The sequence below is a fragment of the Psittacula echo genome (assembly GCF_963264785.1).
Source record: "Psittacula echo genome assembly, chromosome: 4".
Classification (NCBI taxonomy): Eukaryota; Metazoa; Chordata; class Aves; order Psittaciformes; family Psittacidae; genus Psittacula; species Psittacula echo.
Window position 1 is genome coordinate 85,428,373 of NC_137738.1, and position 22,406 is coordinate 85,450,778.

Here is a 22,406-nt window from a genome sequence, read left to right on the forward strand (position 1 = left end):
AAATAAAAAAAAAAAAAGAAGAAAAAAAAAAAAAAGAAAAAGAATCCTAGTAAAATTTTGTGAAAGAACTGTAGAAATACATCATAATAATGATAAACTATATAGTTTTTCTTTGTGAGATCTTCTGAGAAATTTATAGAATGCTTGCTCTTGAAGGCTAGGAATGAGCTGGATGTTAGTGAACGAGATTATGTGCTATTCCCCACAGCAGTTTTACCCACTGAGTTTTCTGGCTTTTCTGAGCTGATTGCCATTGAGCAATCCCCTGCTGGTTGGGACTCAGTGGCTTAGAAAGACCAAGCTGAGCAATCTGCTTTATCAGACTCACTTAGGTCACAACATGGGATTATCAGATACAGATTTAAAAGTGCAAGAAAGACAACAACAAAACCAGTTGGTAATGATAGGGAACAAAGAATGTAATAAATAGCAACTGGAAGCAGGAATAGCGGAAATGTAAATACCGGTTAGGAAAGCCCTGTTTGAGGCAGGGAGTAACTATGTACAGGTTTTTAATTCTTCATAAATATGTCAGCACTGTTCAGAAAGTAAATATTACTAAAAATAAAGAAAGAAGTTATAAATCATTCCAGAGAGACACATTTCCAAGTTTACCAGTCAAATTTAAGTCCTAACCAAAGTTATCATTTAGCACAATTTTTAACAGGAAATTTCTGAAATATCAGGAATGTTTAATAAATTCTTACAATTACCTGAAGTTAGAATTTCCTGATTGGACATGTTGACAAATTACTCTATCTTGCTGCTTATTCTCTCATTTAAGAGCATATGGAGAGGTTGAAATTATTAATGACGTAATTTTCATTGCCTGAAAGAACGGTGAGTGTATATTTTATTTTAATATGCATCTCTATATGCATTCATTAAAGTCATAGTTTAAAGGATCAGACTTAGTATCTTAGTATTGGACGCTATTCCTGGCCTTACTTTTTTAAAAGGAGGACAAACTAAATAGTATATCTGTTGTGTTTTATTAATATAGTAATTATGGAGTAGAATTTCCCACCTGATTTTTTTGTTTATTTGTTTGTTTGTTTTGGGTTTTGGTTGTTTTTTGTTTTTTTTTTGTTTGGGCCTAGAAATATTGTCGTTTGGTGACAGTTACATTTAACTGGGGAGGTTGATATTTAATATGTATTTTAATTCTTTCCTTCTTCTTTCCATTTTTCTCCTAGGGTGGGTGCAAGTGTACAGTTTTCCTGTGAAGATAATTACGTGCTGCAAGGTTCTAAGAGCATCACTTGTCAGAGGGTGACAGATACACTGGCTGCCTGGAGTGACCACAGACCAATTTGCAGAGGTAAGTACCATTCTCTGGAACTTTTATTGAAGTTTGGAAGGGTAATCTATAATTTCTGCTTAGAAATTCAATGAAATTATGTTTGAAGCAAAAAACCATACATTTATATAGTTTAGGTATCATATATATGTATGATTGTATATATATACAAAGATCTTTCTGTAGTTTGATGGACATGAGCAAAGATGCAGAAACAGTATCCATTTAGGAAGCTGATTTGCTTTTAGTAGTTTTTATTTCACATGATTTTCTTTTTGTCATGTTAAACATTTTAAGTAGAACTTGTTTGTTAGTTTTAGATTAAACTTTTCTAATTAAATTCCTAAAGAGGAGCTCCTCAAAAGCATATTGTGTTCCTGTCAGTCCCAGATATTTACATAGTCCTCATTTCTCAGTAAATTCTTTCCTGTGTCATCTGTTTTCCTCAACCTTACAAATGTCCTTACTTTCTGACTTCTTTGACTTCTTTTCTAAATGTTTTCTCATTATGGTCTGAACCAACCAGTAAGTTCCTCCTCTTGCTTTTAAGGAGGAGGGGAGGAAGTGGCTTTTTGTTTGTTTGCATGTTGGGTTTTTTTTTCAATTGTAATCTACTGCCTGTAATAAAAGCTCAGAAAATAAGTAAATGCTGTGAAATTACTCCAGAACTGGGGTAGATAGGAAAGATAAAGAGTATATATCTATGTACAGATCTTTTCCTTTTTCTCAGTAGAAAAATTTGGGTTTCACATTTGGATTGTACATGTTGATGGAAGTCTTAACCCTAGAAAATGTACTTGCCTTATTTTCTCCTAGAACCAGACAACCTACCCAGGACAGGCACTGGAAAACAAGACAAATAATCCACAATTAGTTGAAAAGCAAAAACAAAAAAAAAAATCATGCAAATTGTTTGATATACTTAATTTGTCATTTTGAGGTAGATAGAAGACATACTTGTACTCCCAAAATCTTATGCTGAATGCCAGCTACCGGGGTAGCAAATGATAGATACTGCGGGGAGAAGGATTTGCAACACCTGGACGTAAACTTTTGTTTGTAGAAGAACAACCTAAAGCATAATGTCACTTATATAAAATTCACATAGGCTTTATTACCTAGTTTTTTCATAATCCCAAAAGAAAAATATTTTTCTCCTGTTGCCAGGATAGATTTTTCAACTTGTATAATTACATATGTGATATACTTGTAAATTATGCTTTCTTCATGAAGGAGTGGAGTGGAAACAGTTGTGGTGGGTTGACCCCACCCAGCCACTCACTTACCACCAGTGGGATGGGGGAAGAACTGGTAGAGCAAAAGCTGAAAACCTGTGTATGAACATTAAGACAGTTTAACAAGTGAAGCAAGTAATTTGTTTTATTTAAATACATGCAATCAAAGCAAAATAAGGGGTTTTATTCACTACTTCAGTTAGTGGGCCATTTAACCACTTCCTGAAAAGCAGGGCCTCAGCACAGGTGATGGTTAATTGGGAAGACAAACCTATGGCCATAAATGTGCCTACTTCCTCCTGCTTACCCTGAGCTTTTATCACTGACTGTTTTGCCATATGGTCTGGGATATTCCTTTGATCAGTTGGTGTTAGCTGTCCTGGCTATTTCGCCTCCCAGCTTCTTGTGCACCCCCAGCCAACTTGCTGTGTGGGGCAGTATAAGAAACAAAGGTGGCCTTGATGCTGTGCAAGCACTGCTTAGCAGCAGCCAAAACACTTATGTATTATGAATGCTCTTCTAATTACAAATCTAAAGCACAGCTCCATACAAGCTGCCATGAAGAAAGTTAACTTTGTTCTGTCAGACCTAACACAAAAGTCTACAAAGGCAGCTCTTAGGTAAATTATTACAAGCTATATGTAAAATGGGTAGTATTACATAGGCACATCCATGTAAAGACTGGACAATCTAAAACACAGTAAAAAATAAATAAACAAAAATACCTCCTATTCTTTCCAGAGCAGCAAAACAACTGTGATTCCTAAGTGTCTCTTGAGCTCAGTGTCTGTGTAGCTCAGTGTATTTTAATGAAAAATCTAAATATACACTCTTGGTACTTGGTTTCACACTACTGCAGAATGACATGTCCATGCAATTCCACTATTCACTCTTACTTGATGGTTTTGGGATTTTTTCCCATCTCTCGAATTTATTTGTGTTAGATAATACATTGTAGAAATGAGCTGAAGTAATCTATGCATGGTAAAAGTAATGCTTAGCAGAAAGGGGCTATTGGCTGCTGAATTATCTGTGTGTTATTACTAGTGTTTGCTGTTCCTTCCAATTTATTATCTGCAAATATCCTTATTATGCTTTACTCCCTCCAGTAAACTTCTAACAAAATAGGATAAATTAGTCCTCTACTGCCATTAAAACCTCAGTTGGAAAAACAAGTTACTTTCCTCAAACATACTTCCAAAATTGAAGCTGGAAATTTTTGCAACTCTGAGGGTCAGATCAGCCAGGCTTTGTATGTAATTCGTTTCTAAACACAGCTTAACACTGTTTAGGCCGAATGGTGTGTAATTCTGGTTCAGTATTACAATGTTCCATGTGATACACATTTGTGGATGGTTGGAAGTGAAAGCCACATTTACTTTTTTTTTGTAGTCCACATTATTTCCAATCCCTTTACAGACCTTCCTGATGTCAGTAGTCATGGTGCTCATAACAAGCATCTAATAATAAAATATACATTACAAAGAACTGTTTATCACATTTTCTGAATGGTCATCAACCCAAAATGGAAATGCTGATAAGCTACATGCAACTACTGTAGGCTTAATGACTTCAAGCCTGTGAGACTTACTGAAGAATCTGAACTTCGCATTTACCCCAGAATGGTAGCAAACAAAGTTCACCCCAGCCCGGGGGACTGAACTGTGACATGAGAGCCTGGGTTGGGTCATCAACAAAGGAGCAACAACCTGTGAGCAGGTATAGACATGGCTATGGTGGAATTGCAGGCAGCTGCTCCTGAGACATTGCTCAGGCAAAGAGTGGTAGCTTACTCAGTCCTACCCTGAAATGGATCCCATGGGCCCCCAGGCAAGGAGTGGTGGGAGGCTCCAGGTGAGGCTGGTCAGAGGCATGTTAATGCCATCAGGAACTGAGAAGTGCTAATAGAAATGTTGCCAGGTTTCTTGAATTCTACACAAAAACCTTACAGTAATTCATTCCTGTTTTCTGTAAGTGGTATCTAAGGTTATCTAACAGTTTTTGTTCTATCTTTTGTTGTAACTGTTTCCTAAACAGATCTCAGGGCAGAGCTGTAGCTCTTGTTTGGCTTTTTTTGTTTTGTTGTGTTGTGGGGTTTTTTTTTGTTGTGTGTTTTTTTTTTCTTTTTTTTTCTCCTGCCCCTTGGAATTCAAATAGGGGAAAGATGAGAGGGTGACAGTTTGATTGAAATAATTTCTGAAAGGAAGGTATTTCCCAATCTTTCTTTGTGGATAACTAAAGAAGGTGCAAACTGTATCCAAGAGTTTATTGATACAAAGTTGCACCTCTGGATTAGTTCTCACTGTAGTAGGCCTTGGGCAGAATGAATTTAAAATAAATTAATAAATATTAGTTGTCTGCTAGTTCTGGTGCATAAAATAAGCATAATGTAAATTTTGGGTTGATTAATTGAAGAGTGATGGTGTCCTTCTTCTGAAGGTAATTTAGCAAGATTTTTTCTTTTATTGGTTCAAACACCTTGAAAGGAGGATTGTGTAGAATATATCAACGTAAAAATAGTTTCATGGCAAGTATGAGATATGGCAATAATGTTAATTTTAAACTGAGCAGTAGATCAAAAGCAATCTGATTTGTTGTTTATCATTTTAGCTAGAACGTGTGGTTCTAATTTACGTGGACCAAGTGGGATTATTACATCACCAAATTATCCAGTTCAGTATGAAGACAATGCACACTGTGTGTGGGTCATCACAACAACCGATCCAGAAAAGGTAGGCTTTTTCTCTTTGTCCTAAATCAAACTGTAGAATTTTGGACTTGTCTTAAAATTATTTCATATCTATTTGATTGAACACGTGAACACATGCAAGTGTGTATGTTTATTTAAACACAAAAATTTCCAGAGGTGTTAAAATATATTGGGCAGTAGAAAAAACGTAAATTAGTAATGTCTAATTAGAGTAATAGGTCTCAGTTAAAGTTTCCAAGTTATAAATACATTTTCCAATGAAATACATAAAAAAACCATATTAAAAACTGCACATTGCTAAATGAGTTGCTAGTGGATTTTTCAAGATGTATCTTGATGCTCATTCATTGTTTAATCTTAGCATAAAACCCAGACGTACACATAAGTATTTTTCTGATCTTGTGTAGGTGTTTTACTGCCTACATAACTTCTCTCTTCATTCCACAATGTTTTGATCAAGATTGTAAATACATAACTATGAATAGCTCTGCATAAAGTAGTAGTCACGATTAAGTATTCTAATTACACTGAGTTGCTTTTTTACTTATGTTTCTGTAAAGCAGTTTACTTCCTCAATAAAGGACAGAGACCCCCTACCTGGAGGAAAAAAAAAAAGAAATTAAGTCTTTCACTTCTATTTGACTTTTCTGTAGCAAAATGCTGAATAAATCAGTTATAACTTGAAGAATGTACAATCCATATGTACTTTCATAATTAAAAAACATGTATTTCCTATGCAAGTTCTTGCAAGACTGTATTCTTGATTTTTTTAATGTAGTTAAGGAAAAACTGGTTAGAGTCGTAAAATGGTTTGGGTTGGAAGGGGCCTTAAAGATAATCTAGTCCCTTGGGCAGGGACGCCTTCTACTAAATCAGGTTACTGTCCAGCCTGGCTGGTTTAACTTCATCTCACCATAAATTAATAATGTAGATTATTTTGCTGAATGGTTTTATAGCATATTGTTAAGATGTAAATACTGCTTCTTTGCAAAATGGATTGAGTTAATTTTGTCTTAAATGTATATGTTCAGGAAAATCAGGCAAAAGTACAAAACTATTGCATGTTTCTGTAGTGGGATCTCTCTGAAGAAAAAGGGCTTTTTTCAGTTCCAAACCAAAGTGTTATATTTTATTTAATATAGCTATTAAAAGTGACTATTTGTCACTGAATGACCTTTGACTTCAGAGCCATTAAATTTTATAGAAAAATACTAAATCACTTTGAATTTTTAAATATGAACAAGCTTTCAAAATGTAAAAAAAAAAAGTCTGAAAAATGCATCTACTCAAATTTATATTCAGTAATGTTCAGTAGTCTCGTTGATTATGCAAAATATAGTGTAGTTTTATAAGAGAAAATTTAAGCCCATCAAAGGAAAATAAGTTAAATTATTGCTAATAGAAGAGAGTCTTGGCATCTTAATGGTTTCTTTATTCAAAACATTTCCATTAATTTTAATTTTTATTTTTTCCCTTGACTTTTTAAGAATTTTAATGAGGCATTGTTTTTCATATTTATAATACAATGAAGATAGCAATCTCCTTGCTGATTGCAGGAAAGTTCAACCGTAATACAAAAATTGCTACTGACTGTGCAGTGTATTATTAAAATGTAGTGAGTGTGTTTTTATGGAGGCTTGGGCTAGTGGAAAACACTAAACTTTCATCTGCTACAATGACACACAAGTTCTTTTCATACTATGCAATATATCTCTCTCAATGGATTTAGAATTTTAGTGGTGGAGAGCTTAATGGGGTTGTTGTGGATTAACTTATTACTCTGTTCACTGGACTCGAAAAGGCACTCTTAGTAGTATTCTGTGGGTAGGTTGATAGTTCGTCAGTCACACGAATACACTGAAGGAATTGCATACCCAGACAGATCAATTCTTTTGTTATGTTCAAAATGAAGAGGTATGAGTACAAGGCTTGGAGTTCTCACCCAGGAAAAAAACCACAACACTATTACATCCAGGTGGGTGGAAGGTAAACAGATACTCTAACAGACATACTGATAATCACAGCGTAAGAGAAAAAGGTGGAGCTTTGAGCCTTTCAGTTCTAGACAGGATGGGCAGTAGGGAATGGATTGTGGTTTTTTTACCAATCTTGGATTTGCTAACAATGCAACAAAGGAAGATTATTTTCTTCATGTATCTTGGAAAGATGAGTATTTGCTTTAGGACCATGATGATTGTGAATGCAAGGTCTTAAATCCAAACATATTTAAGGATTACAGTATGTTTAAGTTGCTTTTACATAAAGTCTACATCATCTTTATCAGTACGTATCAATACAAATCTGGTATTGGGACTTTTATCTCCAAATAACTGGTTTCACATTAACACATACATTTCTGGATAATAAAAGATATGAAGGACAATGCTTTTACTTTACAGACTGACTGAAATGGAGCTTTTTTCCTATTTCTTTCCAAAGAAAAGTATCTCACAGGTATTTTGAAACCTGTGAACTTTAAAAAAAAATCAATTGCAAAAATAACTTTCAAATTTCCAAAGTAATGAATTGATTTTAAGATGTGCTGAAAGTTTTGCAGATCTTCATCCCTGACTTTTGTTGGTGTGACGAATGGGAGAACTTTTGAAAATTTAACTGTATATTGAAGGCTTGATTTTAAGATTAGATGAAGGAGCCTACTCTTTCGCTTGTCACATTTGAAAATATTTATCAGAATGCTTAGAGTCTGTGTTTGCTTTTCCAAGAAGGTAGACAGTTCATGACATGTTGTTACTGTGTATCTTAACTTAGTTTTGACTTACTCCAGCAGTGAATTTATGTCCTTTCATCAGGTTAGTTTACACATAGCATTTTAGAGGATAAGACAGATTCCTCTTAACATAACAGTGCAGTTTAAAGAAGATAGCTTAGTTAAAAGGGTGCTGTTGCACAAAAAATGGTACGTAATGTGCTGGAATATTTTTAAAGAATAAACTTTCAGAAACATTTTCCAGCATTTGCCTTCTGGTGATGGTGAGGGAAGTTTTTTAGTGCCAGTTTTTAGTGCCAGTTCAAAATGAAGATGGATCTCAACTTTCTGTGGGGACAGTAGCACAGTTCCAGTTTTTAACCAGCCATATCAAGATCGTTGTTAGTTAAATGTTTTTCTAATGTTTATTTCCCTTTTTCTGAGCAACACTGAGTTAAGCTTCTGTTCAAAGTTATTTCTGTTCTTCTTCCCTTAGCATTTATTGTTTCCTCTGGGTCCCACTATTGAGGCTTCTGATCAGCATCCTACTGAGTCATTTATTAGACTTTAAGTACTTGCAAATACAACTTTATGGTGCTCTTCTGGCTCTCTGTCAAGTACATGCTGTAATTCTTGGTAACTCTACCTTGGCTTAGTTGTTCCCTTATGCAGTTTCTCAACTTTTTAGAAGCAGTTAAGTTTGGAGTGTTCTTCTGAGGTCTATTGTCTTTATCTCTTTCTTGCTGTGAGTATAATCTTTTCAGTGTGTTCTAATGATGTCTCTCTCTCTTGCTGTTTCAATTCATTTTCCAGGCTGTGTTGTTTTTTTTTTCATAAGACTTACTGCCTTTGATTTCCTGCTGCTTTCAGTATGTTATGGTATCATTGCTACATGCAAGGGCTTGAGTTTTCAGCTCCAGTGTCTATAGGAGGGCAAGGTTTGATGTTATTTCAGCAATGATTTCTAGTTTTGCGCAATATTTTCCTGACTGGTTTCAGATTATGCTATAATAGATCTGCCATGGGCTGCAATAGTTCTATGTTAAATGACCTGGTAAATAAAGACTGTGTCCAAATTAGTTTGTTGTTTTGTTTTGTTTGTTTGTTTTCCTTCTTAAGAATGTACTTCTCCACAATACAAAGCATAGATATTAAGTATCTGTTTGGGCCTAACAACTTTCTTCTTTACAAAAAAGCTTACTCACTGCAGTGGCCATGATTGAAGACACTGGAATAAATTTGTGGAAGGGCAGAAAACTTCACATACAGTTGTATAGGGCTGAGCCTTCAGGTTTTTGCATAAAGTTGGGTATACCTTAATGAGTTGTGACTGGTATTTCTGATTTATTGCCTTTCAAAGCACATGGAAGAGGAACTTCAGGAGAACATTCTTAGGAAAACATTCTGCAGTTCACAGCTAGGGAATCTGCATACTGTAAAGGTTGATTTTGGCATAATTTTTTTAGGATAATTAATTCTTGCAGTATGCTCTAAAAAAGCAGTCTTACTAAGTAGCATATGATAATTAGCAGAGTTTTTTGAATGTCTTCCACATAAGTAGTTTAGGCTTATATAATAATTTGAAATGGATTAAGAACCTTTGTTTCAATAGGCAAGTTTGCTCCAGTTAGGTGGCATTATTCTATGACATTGCTTAATATTACCTTGTTTTTTTAGGAAGTGTGTCTATAAATAGCCTGTTTCTTCAAAATTTCATTACAGATGGGGCTCCTCTTCCTCTGAGTGGCTGCCACAAGTAATAGGATGTTTGTCAGCATATCTGACAACTACAGCACCTGCAATCTAATACTATATTCGGGGAAGAAAGCTTTTGCTGAACACCATATATCTCATTCCGACAGAGATTACCAGAGCACTGCCACAGTATTTTGTTCTGTTTTACTTATCCTCTCTTTCTGTACCAGAGAGTTTTGAGTTGCAGAGATCTTGACCATTAAAAATATGTAGATCTAAGAACTATCACTGAACGTCTGTATATTCTTGGCATTCTAAGTCATGCTACTGATTTACTCAATTACTATTTTGCATGGCTCAGATAGATTTAATAGAATGAAGGAGAAGGTCATTGTGAATTTTTGTACATCCCATGCCATCTAGATCACACAAATACACTGAAAACTCCCTGAAAGGATGATACCCTGTGATGTGTTGAAAATGGAAGCACATTTTTGTATGCTCTCCTGTCCTTCACACAGTGCTAAAACTGAATTTTGTGCCATATGTAAATGTGCATATTTAAATTTAAATGTCTTTATTTTTCATCTGCTGTAACAGCATCTTTAATTTTAGGGGGATATGGCATCACTGACATAGTATTCACACAGTTTAGAATTATAATTATATTAGAATTATTTAGAATTATAATTATTAAGGTCCTTGCTACGGAACAAACATTGGTTCACTCTTGCTTTGAAATAGGGCTTGTTTGGTTGGTTGGTTTGGGGTTTTTTGTGGGTGTTTTGCTGTTTTGTTTTTTTTTTTTTTTTTTTTCATAATCAAGCAGTATAATTTAGAACACAAAGTATAACTACAGCAATTATGAGAGAAACCTGTTGCAGTATAAGGATGAGATTTTTAAACTTCCAGTGTCCTAAAATCTTGTACAAGTCTTCCAGGATAGCCTTGTTTCTTACAGTATTAAAGACATTTCAAAAACAGATGAGTCTGTATATTGTAGTATAATGTGCAAAAGCAAGCACAGTTTCTTTTTTAAAAAGGGTATATTTGTTGTTGGTTTTAATCATTCTGATATTTTTACCTTTCAAGACATCATGTGAGTAAGATGCAGTAGTATAGCTTATATACAGTATTTTCTTAGTAGGTTTACTGAAGGTGTATTGGATGATAGTGTAACACAAATAGGGCTGGAACAGAAGACCCAAGTTCTGGCATTGGAGACATGTATGCTAAGATTTGTTTTGTACATAGGGGGGCTATATACCTGAGCTCCAGTTATACTTGATGGAGGTCTGTCAAATAGTAGAGTCAGAACAGTGCTTCGTCACGATCTAAAGCCGCCTATTAGAGCCTAATCAGCTAATTCACTGTTTGAGCTTTGTTTGCTGTCGCTGGATCAGAACGAAAAGGGGTTTAGACATTTTAGATTTCAGCATGCAGTGTTTAGTATATACACAGCTTTGTATGTACACATGCCCTTCTTGATAAGGACATGTCAAAGACTGAATGGAAAGGGTCTCATAGTGGCCGTATGTTGAATGAAAAAGCATAACTTTGGAGTAGCAGTATACCAGACTTAAGCGTCAAAAACCAAATCTCTCCTACATTAATACATATATTTACAAGTGTGAGCCTTTTAGTGGAACAGATATACCCAAATCAGAACCACTTTTGATACTGATTTTAGATGTCTCATTTGTGCATTCATTACAAGAAGTTTTGACTTGCTGTCTTTAAAGACTGTTGGAGATAGCGGTGGAAGAGGGCCACATGGGATCCCTACTGGTCACAATGAAAAGATCCAAGCACAAATTTCCTGCAGCACAGAAAAGTATTGTATTTCCTAGTTTGTGGGGAAAGCTAACTGAAGGATGCTTCTGGCATTATTTCTTGTGGTATTTGCTTTATTTATTTTTTCAGATAATTTCTAATGTTAAATGCAGAAACACACCCAACTTGAGTTTTTCGCTTCCAATTGCTGCAAATACAAGCTGACATTTATATTCCTTGTTGCTTACTTTCCCTTTGACTTTCCTTCTTACATCCTGTTTTTGAGTGAAAGAGACTAACTACTGAGCCTTGCCTGTGTTCAGTATCTTAGATGTGCTTTCAGGCTATCAGCCAGGTTTACTTTTCCAAGATTTAGCTGGTGATGTGAATTTTTATGAGCCTCAGGTGGATCTAAGTACTGAGTTGAAAATGGCAATTTAGGGGGGGGAAATAGGTAGGACTTTTAGAAGGAAGCTATAAAAGCATACATAGAAAGCACTGAAAAAACTGAAGAAAGAGACTTAGCAGTAAATTTGCTGTGATATTGTCTTTGATTTTACAATAAATCCATATTTCAGAAGGACAGTTGGAATATATTTGCTGGTAATTCAGTGTTCAAGACAAACAAAAGATTCAGCCTCCAAACAAAGTGAATTTGTTAGAATGTGGCAAAGCTTAAACTGGCAGTATTAAGCCAGTGGCTTAATGGAAACTATTAAAAATTAAAAAAAACCCCTCAAAACCTTTGAAGTTATCATGCACTCATACACAGAGATATGTAAAATAAACAACTGAATGTTTTTACTTACACAATCCAAAACTCATAGCAGCATAAACTCATTACTCTTCTGTCATTTAATTCAAGATATTTTCTGACAGGAAAAACTCGTAACAGAGCATGCATTAGATAAGAACGTTCTGTCACTGTGTGGGATAAAAAAAAAGAACAACCCAAACCCTACAATTAAATCTCCACATACTTTTCTTATCTTGGTTGTTCTGCAAGGTATTTGCCAATTCCCTTGCTAAGAACTATCAGGTTTATTTAGCATTACATTGTCAAATGTATTAATCTAAGATATCAAGGTTTATGTGCATTCTTTTCCCTGGAGGTTGAAAGTGCCTGCAGCTATTCATAGTATATCATACCTGATGATGCCCTTGGATGTTTTCTTTGTTTATATACCCTTTTTTCTTTTTATTCTTCTTTTGTGGTTTTGTTTGTTTGTTTGGGGTTTTTCTGTTGCTTTTTTTTTTTTCTTTTTTTGTCAGATAGTCTGCATAAATTATCTTTGTGTAGCCTCATGGGGTTGATAATGAAGATGATGATAAACCCACATTTACTGCACAAGGAGACAAGTGCTATAGAGTAATATAGGTACCTACAGTTCTGAATTTCCTCAGAGAACATGTTTGTTTTTTTGCCTTGAATCATAGGTGGTCAAAGTTTCCTTGTGTGCGATGCCTACTGTTTATCTTCTCTTTTGAATATTTTCTTGGGTACCTTTTTGACTTGGAAAATGCCAGTTGATAACTTATGGGCAAAATAATAGGACATTTTAAGAAATTCACAGGCTACATAGTGAAGTGTGTGTATATATAGAAAAAAAAAAAATTAGGTTATTTTAAAAGTGTATTAGTATTTTCTAAAAATAATTATGATTCCTTTCAATTTCCTTTAGCAATACTATAGGATTGGTCTTTGGAGTCACAGCAAATAGAAGCCTCCAGATATTTACATAATAAAGTAGTAGCAGCACTTCATATAATTAACTTACTTTTATGTATTACTAAACAGGAGCTTCATATTGTGAGTAAAGAGCCGTTAGGGAGAATAGTAAATGGAGGACCAAATCATCACGTCTACATTAAAATGTGTAAATCTCAGATTTTAGGAAGATCATGTTAAAGGGGAAGGATAGAAATAAGCCTGTATTAAGTTCTCCATAATTTAAGGTCTTTAAATGAACTGCCTAAATTAGTTTTACTTCTTTAGAATCTTTCTATCTTCAACGCAAATACCTCAAAGGGTATTGTAGCCTTGAATATAATTTTTTTTTCCTGGCTTTCATAAAGTAAATAAAAGCTGGAGTGATCAACTAATGTTTTAAAGTTTTGGAAATGTAAATTAAATAATTTGGTTGGAGCTGTTTAAGAAATACAAAATGCCACACAAAATTTAATGCTATTTTGAAATAAATAGGAGAAAACAATCCTAAAGTGTGATCTCAGCAAGAATCATCAAGATAGGTATTTATACACCTGCTGCATAATATGAAAGGTATTAACATAGATTAGAATTCTGATTTGTTAGCTACTTGATCCAAGAAAAATGTGGATAGATTTGAAGTATAGTAGAGAAAAAGAATAAAAGTTCAGCAGTTGCCAAATTATATTCATTTATTCATTTATAAAAATAGTTAAGAAGCCCAGTGAGAACCAAGATCATGGTCCTTCCTATCAGCTCAAGTTGACCTACTTTAGCATGTGAACACAAACAGTATGACTAGATCACAGTACAGGTAGCAGACTTTTACACAGCATTTAAACATAGCTTTCAATTTAGCAGGCAATCTCTAACACCTCTTGAGAACTATCACGAATCTTAAGGTCTGTATCGGTCAGTCTGTCACATATCTAGGTGTGAGTTGTTTCTTTTAGGAGTCTAGGTTTCTTAATAATTAAACCTTGTAACAGTATGCTGAGCCAAAGTTTAACTGCTCTTTTAAAACATGGCCCTATTTCTTTCTAAAGATACCACTCATAAACCTTCAGAAGTAAGAATAGGTTTTAGGCATCAGATCTACAAATGTTTAATGCTCATCTGTTGTACTGGAAAATAACATCAAGTGCTTGCTTATCACACCTTTCCTTATTTCTCTGTCTCCAGGCAAAAGTTAACTTTGCATAAATGTCCAGTTTTTTCAAAAGTAACTTGTTTAAAGATTTTTGGGTTTTGTCATGCTTTACATTTTCCAGTGTTCTTATGAGATAGAGCATGCAATGAAATGCTGAGCTTGGTTACCTGTGTCATCTCTGTATTCAGTGGAAGCATTCTTTAGACAGAGCTTGTCAGGTTGGCCAGCCCTTTATCATGCAGCAATTGTCTCAACAGTTTTCTCTTAATTTATTTAATAGGTAACTGTTACCAATGTTCCAGGCTCACAGGAAAGTATACAAGTGAAAAAGTTGCAACATAGCGCAGGATATTCTTTAATAAGGAAACCAGTGAAAAGTATTGGCTGAAGGGAAGGGAACTTTGCAGTTTTTTGCTCTGTCATGTTGCCATCATGATGCATTTGAGCATTATAAGCCAGAGTTCCTGAAACAGAGTTTAATCACAGAGTCACAGGCAGAGCCATTTCACAAGCCCAGAGGACAGTACATTCATCTCATAAATGCAAATAAAGCAAAAGAAATACTGTCACTGCAGGTTTACTTCCTGTTCCTTGCCCAGATTTTGGCATTTTTTTTTTGCCAGTAAACTTATGCTGCATATATTTGATTTTTTTTTTCTCCCAAAGCAAGTTTTATGCCTTTTCAGTTATAGGCCTTGCTATTTTACTTTCCTGGTTTTAAGTGAAAGCAGATATTTCTATAACTGGACAGAGAATCTCCCTTTCCAAATTTTTAAATGGACTCTACTGGATTAGAGAAGAAATAAGGTTATGTTTTTTGATGTTTTGGGGACATGGTTTAACACTGTTCAGTGTTTTTATCAATTATAATTATACCTCATAATGTAAAACTCATGTCTTTCCCAGCTTCTTTGAGAGCTCTTTGGATGTTCATGCTCACAGACTTCCATCAGTGTTTAAATCACAAAACCATATACAGGTTTGGCTTTTAGAGGTTAACAGTGTGGCCAATGTTCGGCCTTCTTGATTACCAGTTGGAAATTGTTTAAGGGGTTAATGTATCTGCATGAAGCTGTTTACACATTTCTGCTTTCAAAGGTCTTCTCTTTGCACCTTTCGTCATACTAGAACTATAGTAACTTCTGTATTACGTTAAAGGAAGTAAGTATGAGTTGAGCTGTGTAGTAATTCAGCACATGCCCAGCGAGGGAACCACAGGCCAAGCTCCCACCTTGGGAAGAGGAGGATGGTGGAGAAGCTTCTTTTCCTGGACATAGAAAGGAGTTTCCTTTCTTCTAACCACCTTGATGAGGGAAAATGGAGTCTAAAATGTTGCAGGTAGTTTACTGTTTAAACAGTAAAATCATAAGGGGGTCTTCATGCCTCTCAAAAAAATAAAAAAATAAAAAAAAAAAAAAAAAAGAAAGAAAAAAAGGGAATCGTGTTTGGATGATCTTCCCTTTCCAGATGGCAGGTAAAAGGATGAAATTTCCAAGCATGGTTTTCCTCTTCTTCCCCATAGGTAGGTAACTTATTATGACAAAAGGAAATATTTTTAACCTAGTCAAGAGTTCAGCAGTTTGACTAAGTTACCACTAGATCATAATTTACTTATTGATCTTTCTGAAATAAACATAAGCAAAGTTACCACCTGTGCACTGTGGTAAAGCATTCAAAATTGAAGTGAGGCATAAACAGAGGTTTCATCACAGGAATGAGATGTGGCTCTGGTTACTATGACAGATTAAAATGGAGTTCAGCTCGTTACGGTAGAAACTCTTATTTCTGCTTAAGGAGGAATACATCTTAGGAGGAGTTCATAGCTAATCAGTTATTTCAAATTTGCTATTGAAATGGGTGGAAGAAAATGACAGGTCATGTACAACATGAATGTGATGTTTGAAGCCATGAAAATGAGAAATTTACATAATCTGTGAACTTCATCAAGAATTTTATTCTTCCTTTATTCTGTTTTGCAAGACACAGGACCTCTGTTGTCATGGAGTTCACGGGCTCTGTGAATGGAGACTCTTTCATGCAGATTTTAGCCTCTGCAGAAGTCATTAATTCCAAGCAACATTCTCTATATTTAATTATTAGTGTCAGGTGCCTGGCAACAAAGTTCAAGTCAAGAAGATAGGAAGTCTGATTTATTTCTTCTGTCAAAATCCAGAAGTTTCTAGTAGGCAAATCTGGAGATTTCAAGTAAAGCTTGAAAATGTTGTTTAACGCCTTTCTTGTATATGAATGGAAACCTTGCAGATACTTGCATCTGCAGAGCATGAGCAGAATCCCAGAAGTTGGGAAAATGCAAAGGAGAGAATACAAGATTCCAGCATAGCCTTCCTCTGTCCTAAGAGAATAAATCAGACTGTTTCTACATTGGTGTTAGTAGAGCATCGCACCACAACAGCTTTATGTGCAAAACAGTGCTAAGGGCCTGAGTTCCTTACTACATGTATATTTCCAAGTTTTTGCTGTGGACGTAGTTATAAGCTGCTTCTTTAGGCTGGGTACCTGTTACTGGCTGTAGAACACCTTCCAGCTCAGTTTCATCCACAAGAAACTCGGTTTATTTGTTCTGAGATTGCTCTGTGATGCAAACCAAAGCACAGTAGGAGTTGATGACTGGACATCATTTCAGAAGTGCACCTTTGATCAAAGCATTGATTTGAATGTATTTTTAATCTCCTGATACAGCTGTTGTAACACATGAAGAAGGCTGACATTTGCAGACACTTTGTACATGCATGATTGAATTGGGGCTATGGGTAAATAAATGAATAAATGCTCAGACATGTCCTTTTAAAATTTTGTATTATAGAATCATAGAATCACAGAATAGTTAGGGTTGGAAAGGACCTTAAGATCATCTAGTTCCAACCCCCATGCCATGGGCAGGGACACCTTCCACTAAACCATGCCACCCAAGGCCTCATCCAACCTGGCCTTGAACACCGGCCAAGGATGGAGCATTCACAACCTCCCTGGGTAACCCATTCCAGTGCCTCACCACCCTCAAAGTAAAGAATTTCTTCCTTAGATCCAATCTAAACTTCCCCTTTTTAAGTTTGAACCCATTACCCCTTGTCCTGTCACTACAGTCCCTGATGAAGAGTCCATCCCCAGCATCCTTGTAGGCCCCTTTCAGATACTGGAAGGCTGCTATGAGGTCTCCCTCCACGCAGCCTTCTCTTCTCCAGGCTGAACAGCCCCAACTTTCTCAGCCTATCTTCATATGGGAGGTGCTCCAGTCCCCTGATCATCCTTGTGGCCCTCCTCTGGACTTGTTCCAACAGTTCCATGTCCTTTTTATGTTGAGGACACCAGAACTGCACACAATACTCCAAGCGAGGTCTCAGGAGAGCAGAGTAGAGGGGCAGGATCACCTCCTTCGACCTGCTGGTCACGCTCCTCTTGATGCAGCCCAGGATACGGTTGGCTTTCTGGGCTGCGAGCACACACTGCCAGCTCATGTTCATTTTTTCATCGACCAACACCCCCAAGTCCTTCTCTGCAGGGCTGCTCTGAATCTCTTCTCTGCCCAACCTGTAGCTGTGCCTGGGATTGCTGCGACCCAGGTGTAGGACCTTGCACTTGGCATGCAAAAAAGGCAGTCATGCAGAGTATGCACAAAGGCAGGGTATGTGTGTCATTTTTTATTCAGCTAACATAATTCTTAGTACTGTTCTGACTTACCAGACTAACAAGTTAACAGCCTCTTGAATAATCATTCTTTTTAATTGTAGCTTAGACATTATGAAAAATTTTGATGTCTGCATTGTTCTTCTCTGTAAGTAGATGGGTTTTCCCCTCCTTGATTTTAAACAGACTTATTGGTAGGTTATATTTGTCTCATGGGTATCTCTCGGAAGTAGGTATTGTATGCATGCTATTATGTATGTCCAGTTCTACTTGTATAACTAAATGATTGGAAATGTTTTTTTTTTTCTGCATTAGCCATTTTTTAACTCTCTATAATCTAAGATTTATGCTCTGAGCTCATCTAAAAAGAAAACAAATATTAAATTTTCATCAAACAATATATTCAGGTTTTGTTCTTGATAATCTATCAAGGTAATTTAAATAATAAAAAAAATCTAGTAAATAAACTAATAGCTTCTGCTTGGAGTAAGCAGTGGGATTCTAATGTTTCCAAGGTAAATGTTCAGCTACTCCACAAAGTGCTCTACTGCACTCTGCCAAGTCATTGTTTGTTCTACTTGTTCATTCTGAACAGTTCCATCAAGAGCAAATGAAGATGCAAGAGTGATGGCATGCTTTTGCACTTCAGATCAAATATATGGATTAACAATGCATCCAGCTGCTTGTTGCTTTCAAAATGGACTATCTGGATGTAATCCAAGACTGGATATATATATAGTTAGATGTCTGGAGGCAGTCTCAAAAGTCAGTTACCCACCAGGGAAATCTTTAGTTCTTCTTAAGTTCTTCTGCTTTCCCTCCAGGTGTGGATCCAGAAAGGCTAGACCACAGATACTAAGAGTTTAAGCTATCTCAGTTAGCACTAGTCATGTAATTATTGGCACTTTACTGAGCCCTTATTGCCTAAGCTTCAGTTATAACTAGGAGATCTAGAGAGTAATTCAGCTTAGCCTGAAGCAGACACCCAGCTGCCATACTGATGAATAACTTTTTTAGCTGTATTTAATGCAGTTAGAGATTAGACACGTAAACCACTCTTAGAAACAAATGGATAAACATCTACATTTAGGTGTTTTATAGCTCAGTGTAGCTACTTCACCTTAGGCTTCTAATACCATTTGACATGCCTTAAGTAATCCTTCCTGGCCTCAAGCTGCTGCTTCAGACAATTGTGGACCTCTCACAGATCATGTATCTTCCAGCAATGTGTGGATTTACTTTGCTTTCAAATGGCACCACATAACTATTTAGATTTATATGAAATACCATCTTTAGAATTGATTTCTGCAACAAGGTTCTCTTTACTTTAAACTTTCTTTTTTTTTCTCCTATAAAAATAAGGTAGAAGAATCATATTACAGATTTATGGGTTCATCTTGTTTCTGTGCAATCCTTTGAGTTGAACAATACTGAGACAATTGAGAAACACTTCTTTGATCGGTTTTGCTTGCATACTTGTTACTATTTTCACTTTGAGTACTGTGAATATGCTAAGTGTATCTCTTGATTGCTCTTCCAAAATTATTCGCTGAAGAATTCTCTTATAAAGTTCTATGACCACTTAAGCTTTGAAACATTTTGTATTCCGTCTATGAAACATTTTGTATCGCGCACATTTCCTGTGGTTGGAAATGTGATGCTCCAGGGCAGCCTTGCTTGTAGCGATCATGAAATGTCAATTTCAAGATCCTCAGGACAGTGAGAATAGCATGCAGCAAGCTCACTGCTCTGGACTTCAAGAGAGTAGACTTTGGCCTCTTCAAGAACCTGCTTAGTAAGGTTTCATGGGATATAGCCCTAGAAAGCAGGGGGATGCAAGACTGTTAGTTGATATTCAAGGATCACCTGCTACAAGCTCAGGAGTGTTGTGTCCCAACAAGAAGGAAGTGCATCAAGAGGGCCAGGAGACCTCCTTGGATGGATAGGGAGCTGCTGAGGAAACTTAGAGGGAAAAAGGAGGCTTATAAAAGGTGGAAGCAAGGACAGGCGGCCTGGGAAGAATACAGGGATGTTGTCTGGGAAGCTAGGGACCAGGTGAGGAAAGCTAAGGCTCAGTTAGACTTAAACTTGATTAGAGATGTGAAAGATAACAGGAAGGGATTCTATAGGTACCTTCTGAATAAAAGACAGACTAGAGACAATGTGGGCCCTCTCCAGAAGCTATCGGGAGAACTGGCTACCCTGGATTTGGAGAAGGCTGAGGTTCTTAAAGACTTCTTTGCCTCAGTCTTCACTGGCAAATGTTCTGACCGCACCACCCAAGTCTTGGAAAGCAGATGCAGGGACTGCGAGAATGAAGACCTTAGGCCCACTGTAGGAGAGGATCTGATTCGAGACCATCCTAAGAACCTTAACGTGCACAAGTCCATGGAAACTGATGAAATCCATCTGCAGGTCCTGAAGGAGCTGGCAATTAAAGTGGCTAAGCCACTGGCCATCATATTTGAAAAATCATGGCAGTCAAGTGAAGTTCCCAACAACTGGAAAAAGGGAAATATAATCCCCATTTTCAAGAAAGGGAAAATGGATGACATGGGGAACTACAGACCAGTCAGTCTCACCTCTGTGCCTGGCAAACTCTTGGAGCAGATTCTCCTGGAAGGCACACTAAGGCACATGAAAAACAAGGAGGTGGTTGGTGACGGCCAGCATGGCTTCACTAAGGGGAAATCCTGCCTGGCCAATTTGGTGGCCTTCTATGATGGGGCTATGGAACTGATGGACAGGGGTAGAGCAGTTGATGTCATCTACCTGGACTTGTGCCAAGCGTTTGACACTGTCCCACATGACATCCTTGTCTCTAAATTGGAGAGACATCAATTTGATAGGTAGACCACTCGGTGGATAAAGAACTGGCTGAATGGTCACACGCAAAGAGTTGTGGTCAATGTGCAGCTGGAGACCAGAAATGAGTGGTATCCCTCAGGGATCAGTGTTGGGGACCAGTCTTGTTCAACATCTTTGTTGGTGACATGGACAGTGGGATTGAGTGCGCCCTCAGCAAGTTTGTCGATGACACCAAGCTGTGTGGTTTGGTTGATACGCTGGAGGGAAGGAATGCCATCCAGAGGGACCTTGACATGGTAGAGGTGGGCTGATGCCAACCTTATGAAGTTTCACCATGCCAAGTGCAAGGTCCTACACCTGGGTCGGAGCAATCCCAGGCACAGCTACAGGTTGGGAGGAGAACAGATTGAGAGCAGCTGTGTGGAGAAGGCCTTGGGAGTTTTGTTTGATGAAAATCTTAACATGAGCCAGCAGTGTGCGCTCGCAGCCCAGAATGCCAACGGTACCCTGGGCTGCATCAGAAGGAGCATGACCAGCAGGTCGAAGGAGGTGATCCTGCCCCTCTACTCTGCTCTCGTGAGACCTCGCTTGGAGTATTGTGTACAGTTCTGGTGTCCCCAACATAAAAAGGACATGGAACTGTTGGAACAAGTCCAGAGGAGGGCCACGGGGATGATCAGGGGAGTGGAGCACCTCCCGTATGAAGATAGGCTGAGAAAGTTGGGGCTGTTCAGCCTGGAGAAGAGAATGCTGCATGGAGACCTCATAGCAGCCTTCCAGTATCTGAAGAGGGCCTATAAGGTTGCTGGAGAGGGACTCTTCATTAGGGACTGTAGTGACAGGACAAGTGGTAACGGGTTCCAACTTAAAGAGTGAAGTTTAGATTAGATATAAGGAATAAGTTCTTTACTGAGATGGTGGTGAGGCACTGGAATGGGTTGCCCAGGGAAGTTGTGAATGATCCATCCCTGGCGGTGTTCAAGGCCAGTTTGGGCAGAGCCTTGGGTGACATGGTATAGCGTGAGGTGTCCCTGCCCATGGCAGGGAGGTTGAAAGTAGATGATCTCAAGGTCCTTTCTAACCCTGACTATTCTATTATTTTATGGTTCTATGATTCTATGCTGGTAAGAGACTCTTTTCAGCATGATTACTTTCAGTCTTTGTTCCTTTAATTAGGCCAGTCAAATTACAATTCCTGAACTGAATTTGCAATAATGTAGGAAAATAATGAGGGAGGTGGTATCTTTATGACAGCACAATGTTTATGATAATTGACCAATTGAAATATGTCAAACTTCATAATCTTGTTGTACCTACTTGAATCAGGAGTTGACTAGATGACTTCCACTAGCAAAGGGATTTCAACATTGGGAATATTCTGTATGTTCATATATGTATTTCATAGTGTTCTCAGGTACTAAAGAAGCTTATCTTTGTGGCTTTTTAATTATAACACTGTGATTATAGAAAATTTTAAAGTACTTGCAACTTTTAATTTAAGTCCTGTATAGATTAATTATGTTTCCTAAAGGTATTTAATTATACAAACAGGATTTTACAAAGGCAGGGCCAAAAAAGTATTTTATACAAGTTTTTTAAAAAATTCTTTACAATAATAATATGGCAGTATGCTGGAATTTTTATGCTTACTTGTAAATATCTCACTAAGCTGGGT

The 22,406-nt window shown here is 37.0% G+C and overlaps 1 protein-coding gene across 1 annotated transcript in view; it reads left to right on the forward strand.

Annotated features, from left to right (window-relative positions):
• The window catches only part of CSMD1 (CUB and Sushi multiple domains 1), a gene marked incomplete at both ends in the record, with an annotated part of 1,184,444 nt that overhangs the window by 807,972 nt on the left and 354,066 nt on the right, over positions 1-22,406 (forward strand). The window contains 2 exons of the mRNA XM_080616376.1: positions 1,197-1,321; positions 5,146-5,267. Coding sequence (XP_080472502.1) covers positions 1,197-1,321; positions 5,146-5,267 — 247 coding nt within the window. The remainder of the gene's footprint in view (positions 1-1,196; positions 1,322-5,145; positions 5,268-22,406) is intronic.